The following is a 7,134-nucleotide window of genomic DNA, read 5'->3' as shown; positions in this document are numbered from 1 at the left end:
TTGAAACCAGGAGGTAGGGGCAGGGATAACCAACATGCAGGAAATAACAAGAAAACCATGAGCAAGAATGTTCTTAAGACAAGAAAGGCTCTCCAGCCAGGCACTGGTGACTCATGCCTATAATCCTAGCTACTCAGGAGGCTGAGATCTGAGGATCGTGGTTCAAAGCCAACCCAGGCAGGAAAATTTGTGAGACTCTTATCTCCAATAAACCACCAGAAAACCAGAAGTAGCGCTGTGGCTCAGGTGGTAGAGTACTCATCTTGAGCTGAAGAGCTGAGGGACAGCGCCCAGATCCAGAGTTCAAGTCCCACTACTGACAAAAAAAAAAGAAAAGAAAAGAAAGAAAGGCTCTCTGGTGAAATTTTAAATGAGATATTTTTAAATCAGGAAAAATAACTAGTTGATAAATGACAGACGACAATGATGGGTAAATGATGGGAGTCTGATTCATAGACGTTGGGGATTCTAATAGAAAATGCTTCTGCATAAGGCATCAGGGGTCAGTGAGTCACTTTCATGAAGAATGGGTTTGCAAAAAGATGGCGTTGGAGATGCATGCGTGAACAGGCCGGATGGCAGAGAAAGCTCCTCAACACTGAGCCTGCAGGTACCTGGAAATGCATGTACAAGCCAATCGGTGAGCTGACCGGCAGGCAGGAAGCTCCTAATACCTGTGAAAAGAGAACTGATCACGACACCCCAGGCCCCACAGCCAGACTTGCATGCAGGCTAACCTAAGCCATGCGGAATGTCAAAGGACCCTTCCAGAACATAGGGAGCTGGACAGTGCCGCAAGGGAGTGCTGCCAAGGGACTTCTAAGCTGTCACCGCACTTTGAGAAAGGCTGACAGGAAGCACTTCTCATCTACCTCTCTGGTGTGGACATTTCTACCTTGTGCCTCCTTCATTAGAGTACGACTGCAGAATATGGAATTACTTGGCTGCAGCATGTCATCGCTCCCTAGCCATGGAGTGCCCAGCCACTTATGTTGCCTGTCATCTGTCTTCTGTTGTTTCTCTATCATTGTTTGAAAGAGGGACCTGAACTATGCTGAGCTTGCTTGTGCTATGTAAGCATTACTTGTCTAAGTGCACGTGGGTCAACTGTCTCCTCACTCAACAGCAGAGAAGTAAGGAAAGGCAACCAACCACTGCTGCCTACAGACTATCTGATTGACACACTGCTGTGTGTGGACCTTCCAAATGACACATGACTGCCTACAGACCATCTCATTAATGCTCAACTGAGAAGAGAAAGTTTGTAGACAGTGATAGAGTTCATTTTCAAGAACTAAAAAAGTAAAAATAAATCAAAGTGAGCAGGAGGGAAACATAGCACTAAATAAGAATATTTAAGCCAGGAGCCAGTGACTCACACATGTAATCCTAACTCCTTGGGAGGGTGAGGATAAGAGCATTGAGGATCAAAGCCAGCCTAGGCAGAAAAGTTTTCAAGATCCCTTCCCAATTCATAGCTGGGAAGAAGAGTGTATGTCTGATATCTCAAATTATGCTAGGGGCTGAGATTGGAAAGATCATAGTTACAGGCTAGCCAAGCAGACAAGCCTGTGAGAATACATTTCCATGAAAGACCAGGCCTGAGATCCCAGTGATGGCAAAGCCTAAAAGTAGGTGAATCATGACTCAGGTGCGTGTCCAGGCAGGAAACCAGATCCTATCTTAGAAATAACTAGTGAAAAGTAGGGCTGGAGGCTAGACTCATCAGAATGGAGCCAGTGTAGCAATAATTAGGCCCTGAATTCAAACTCTAGTACCAACAAATTAAAAAGAAAGATCAAATTATAAATTGGTATAACAAATAGAACCAAAAGCTGATTGATCAGTAGTGAAATATTTGGATGAGCAATACAGGAAGACAAATTACCAAAATTAAGACAAATAGAAAAACAGAAACAAGTCCTGTAATGTTACAAGCTTATAGGGAACAATTTGGAGTAAGCTATATTGGTCAATGTGACAGACTAAAGGAAGTAGAGTAATTCCTTTTTAGTGTTGGTACCCAGGCTTGGACTCAAGACCTCACAGTCCCACTCAGCTTGGGCTCTACAACTTGAACCATGCCTCCAGCTTTTTGTTAATTGGAGATGTTGTCTCACAGACTTTTCTGCCCAGGCTGGCTTCAAAACAAGCTCCTCCAGGATTTTCCAGGTCTTAGCCTCCTGAGTAGGTAGGATTACAAGTATGAGCCACTGGTATTTGGTTACAGACCAAGTCTTATTGGACTTAAGATGCCAAAGTTCACTTAGGAAGACTGAGTGGCATGAAGAGCTTTGTAATCATTAATGAAGTGAGTTAAAAAAATAATACCCCCTCCCCCAGCCAGGCGCTGGTGGCTCACACCTGTAATCCTAGCTACTCAGGAGGCTGAGATCTGAGGATCTTGGTTCAAAGCCAGCCCTGGATGGCAGGAAAGTCCATGAGACTCTTATCTCCAATAAACCACTAGAAAACCAGAAGTGGCTCTGTGGCTCAAGCGGTAGAGCACTTGCCTTGAGCTGAAGAGCACAGGGACAGCACCCAAGCCCAGGGTTCAAGCCCCAAGACTGACCAAATAAATAAATAAATAACCCCCACCAAAAAAAAAAAAACTTTGATGGATTCTACCAAAGATTTAAGGACAAAATAATTCCCTTTCTAACCTACTGAACTGGAAAATAAGTGAGGGGAACACCCAAACTTTTTTTTTTTTTTGGTCAAAGCCCGGGCTGGCTTTGAACGGCGATCCTCAGATCTCAGCCTCCTGAGTAGCTAGGATTACAAGCGTGAGCCACCAGCGCACGGCTCCAAACTTTTTTTACTTAAAAGATGATGTTAAAACCACAACGGAACACTACAGGGAAAATCACAAATATAGCACAGAACTCTTTTTTTAGTGCTCATGAATTTGGTTTGTGTGTGCGCTTGTGTGCCAGTACTGGGGCTTGAACACAGGGTCTGGGCTCTGTCCCTTAGCTTTTCCTGTAAACTGGTGCTCTATCACTTAAACCACAGCTCCACTTTCAGCTTTTTGCTGGTTAACTGGAGATGAGTCTCATGGACTTGACTGCCGGAGTGGGCTTTAAACTTCGATCCTCAGATCTCAGCCTGCTTGGTAACTAGGATTACAGACAAGCATGAGCCATCAGCGCCGGGCTAACGCGTTTTGCTATCACAAGCAGACTTAGTTTAGTTTATTACACGTTATTATACACGGGGGGATTCCATCGCGCCATCTTAGGTAGTCAACGCATCCCATTCGATCTCGGCCCCTCTCTCTCAAGCATGATTTTCTTAAGACGTTCTGTGCGGGGATTCGCACTCCACCCATCCAGACCCAAGCGGAGAAAAAGCCAAGTGAGGTTGTGCCCAGATCTGGCGCCTTCAACCACGGGGTGGCCCTGGCAGAGCGGACGGGGAGCTGGTCTCAGACGCTGAGCGGGGTGGAGGTGGGGGCCCGGCCTCACAGGTTTGAAGCTCACGGGGAAACCGGCCCGGGGACGCCCGCCCGGGAAGCAGGGAAGGCACACACCGACTGGATCGGCACAATGCTGTCCTCAGAGCTCCAACGCCTACAGGACTTCTGCTACCAGCAGCTTAATAACAGGGCATCCTTCGAAACCAACCATTTCCTTTAGAGCCCAAGGCTCAAACATGGCAGGCCAAACCACCAAGTCCCGAACCCTTACAGCCTATCTTGGTGCAGTTACTTTGTGAACAGAGCTGGGCCGAGGACTGATTGGCCTTCGCACTGGTCAATCTCTGGAGCTGCCTGTTATTGGCACAAACTGGACAAGGGTGAGACGAGCGCCGGAGTCAGGACTGCAGAAAGTTAGACGCCCACTTCCGGAGGCGCCGCTTGGCACGCCGGGAAACCGGAAACAGGCCCAAACGCCTGTGGTTCAGACCGCGGCGCAGGGGTTGCCGGGATGTCGGAACCCGGGCCTAATGGCTGCGGTTCCGGCGGCCGCGTCCCTCCGCGCAGGAGCCTGGCGGGAGCGTCCAGCGGCCCAGACTTGGGCTGAGGCAAGGGCGCGGCCTCGGGAGGCGGGGCGGGGCTGGCAGGGATATCCCAGAGAGGGGCCCTGGGGCTAGTGGAGGAGGCGGCAACGGGACGGCTGGTACAGCGGAAAGACGGACGGACGCGCTTCCGGCGGAAGGAGAGAGCCTCCTGACTGCGCTCCCGGAGGAAGCCGTGTCCCACTTCCGGCGGAATCGCGAGGCCGCCGGGAACCCGGAAGGCCGCCGGAAGCTATGGGACTCGGCTGGGTGGCAACCCTGGTCTGCGAGCGAGGTAAGTTCGAGACCCTCCTTCCCGCGGATGGCCGGCCGCGAGGTCGCCGTGACAGCCGCGCTGGCGCTTCTCTCCGCCGCCATCGCACTCTACGGGCCGCCGCTGCGCTCAGGTACCGGGCTGCGGGCGGGCTCGGGACCTTGGGGAGCCGGGGCCTCGCGGGCCGCCGCCCGTGGGGAGCGGGAGGCCGGAAAGGCCGGGGAGGCCGATCCTGCGGCTCCCGGAGTCCTGAGCTTCGCATCTGTGAAGCCGTCTCCGCGTTACGCTGTCATGTCGTTCAGGAGTTACTGTCACACACTGGCTTGTAGTTTGCATTCATCTGAAGCGCTATGGCACAGGAAAACAGGGTTAAGTCTTCCCCAGCCTCATTCCTTAAAAACCCAAACAGCTGTGACTTGTGTTCCTAGACTTGGAATTGCCTTGGAGACCGGGTAACTTTCAGCGTTTGCATTTCCGGGTATCCCCTCGTCAGAGCCTTTGATCCTGTGGACTCTGGCGTTCATATTCAGCTGGGTGATGTTGGGTAAAGCCAAGTGGCTGTGACAAGAAGCCAGCTCCGAAGCTCAGTCTGTCACGAAGTGTTGGGAAATGTGCGTGACCTTCTTTGGAAGTTTGCTAACAAAAGCATTTTGCCCGGCTGAGTGATCGGTGGCCTCAAGGGCACTCCTGTTACCTGGACGACATTCCCCAGGAAGAGGTGATGCGAACTTCACAGTTTCAGAACAAAATGTCCTACGGGAATACACTCGGTGTTACATTAGGGGAGGACATCAGGTAGGCGGGCCACAGCAAATCTAGAAGACCTCTTCTGTGGGTTTCATGTGGCTTCTTGTAGCAGTGTTAGCCTTCGGGTTAGTGGACACGTGAGGGCTACTAAGCTTAGTGTTCAGGATAAGAGAAGCTTGCCTAATAGTCATGGGAGCATTGGGTTAGCCAGTTAAAGTACATGCTAAAGCATCTTTTGGCTTCCACTGTGTAACATTCGGTATTTCCACAACCGTGATGTTCTGGTCCTCCACACAGTCATGTAGAAGAGGCTCCTTTAGAGAATTTCAGCTCACAAGTTACGCATGATTGGGGCAGAATACTGGTTGTGGTTTGGACTTTGTATTCATACATTTATAGGTAAAAAGCGAAATGCCATACTTCTTGAGAGTATCTCTTTCAACAAAGTTTAAATAGTGTGAATTTTGTTTTGGTTGGTGGAGGTTGAAAGTTTTGTTTGCCAGGCACCTGTGGCTCCCATCTGTAATCCTAGCTAGTAAGGGGCTAAGATCTGAGAATCAGCCCAAGTAGGAAAGTTTATGAGACTCTTAATCTTCAATTAACCAGCAAAAAGTGGGAAGTAGAGATGTGGCTCAAGTGGTAGAGTGCCTGCATTAGTGGAAGAAGCTAAGGGATAGCACCCAGTTCTCAAGTTCAGGCTCTAGTATTGGCACATGCACAAAAGAAAGGATATATGTATTGCTCTTTGGTCTTGAACCCCTGACCTCAAAACTCAGCTTTCTTGCTCATAGCTGGCCCTGTACCACTTTAGCCATGTCTCCAGCCCAAAATTTGGCCGGTTAAAGGTGGAGTCTCCCTGGCTTTTCTGCCTAGGCTAGCTTCCTCCTGAGTAGCTAGGATTATGGGCATTAGCCAGTTGTGCCCAACTTGAAAACTTTGTTTTGCCTTCAAACAGTAGTGTTTTGATAGAATGGTGCAACTGAATGCAGTTGGTCTTTTGGTGAGTGCAAAGCACAACCAGAGGGCTGGATCTGGGTCTGGAGTTGTAGAGTGCCTGCTTAGTAAATGTGCGTCCCTGAGTTCAAACCCTCCTTCCATCAGAAAAACAAATCAAAAAACAGTTTGGGAGCTGGCATGTTCCAGTGTGAGGTGTGCCTCAGTTCAAGGTTCACACTGAGGTCCTGGCACTCCACTTCATGGACTATACCTCTGTCCCCACTTATTTTGGAGATAGAGTCTAGCAAACTTGTTGGCTTTGGCTGGCCTTGATCTGTGATCCTCCAGATCTCAGCTCTCAGGTGTGAGGCCTGGTTTGCCACTTAGGAACTGTGGTATCAAGTCTCTCTCTGAGACTCAGTTTCCATTGCTGTGAAAACCATCAAACATTGAGTGTCTCATTGTGTGCCAGTTTTTGTTGTAGTAACTGGGAGTTAGGTCTCTTGTATGGAGACCCTGACCCCTCCTCCATCCGGTGGAGACGTGGAGTTGGGGAGCTGCCTACTGTGTGGGCAGAGAAGAGGAGGGTGCTGACCATGTCCCTTCTAGCCTGTACTCCTGTGGGGTCAGGATGCTGGAAAGACTGCACAGCCCCACAGGGAACGGCAGTTAACATTACAAAATGCTGCTGCCAATTATATATGCTTTTTTGGGGGGGGGTCTTAGGGTTTGAACTCAGAACACCCTGCTTGTTCTGTCACTGACTCACCCGCAGGCCCTTTTTGCTTGTCACTTTTGTGATGGGGTCTTGCTTTTTGCCTAGGCTAGCCTGGAAATTCTTTCCAAACTAACATTTCAGTAAGTCTTCACTGTCTGTGGACTTCTTGAAACCAGCATGTCTGGCGTCTGTAACACAAGGAAATCACCTGAGTTTTAAGGACACTGTAGGCGTGGCTGCCTGTAGTGAAGTATGCACTCTAAGGAACCTAGAACAGCCATTGAATCCTAGCTACTTAAGGGCAAGTCAAGATGATGAAGTTATTCTTCTGTGTCACATTTGCTGTTAAGAAGTGCTATATTGGGCTGGGAAGGTGGCTCAGTGGTAGAGCGCTTGCCTTGCATGCTCAAGGCCCTGGGTTCGATTCCTCAGCACCACATAAGCAAAAAGAAAAAAGCCG

At 49.4% G+C, this 7,134-nt stretch overlaps 1 protein-coding gene across 3 annotated transcripts in view; it reads left to right on the top strand.

Annotated features, from left to right (window-relative positions):
• Positions 1 to 3,974: 3,974 nt before the first annotated feature.
• The window catches only part of Carkd (carbohydrate kinase domain containing), a 14,406-nt gene continuing 11,246 nt past the window's right edge, over positions 3,975 to 7,134 (top strand). For 2 of the 3 annotated variants that reach the window (XM_013022884.1, XM_013022883.1), the window contains exon 1: positions 4,301 to 4,406. In XM_013022884.1, coding sequence (XP_012878338.1) covers positions 4,322 to 4,406 — 85 coding nt within the window. In that variant the 5' untranslated portion in view covers positions 4,301 to 4,321. The other variant, XM_013022885.1, reaches the window with a different exon arrangement.

This window comes from Dipodomys ordii, unplaced genomic scaffold (genome assembly GCF_000151885.1).
Source record: "Dipodomys ordii isolate 6190 unplaced genomic scaffold, Dord_2.0 Scaffold64, whole genome shotgun sequence".
NCBI lineage: Eukaryota > Metazoa > Chordata > Mammalia > Rodentia > Heteromyidae > Dipodomys > Dipodomys ordii.
The sequence above is the reverse complement of the archived record's forward strand: the minus strand, read 5'-3'. Positions and strand labels throughout refer to the sequence as shown.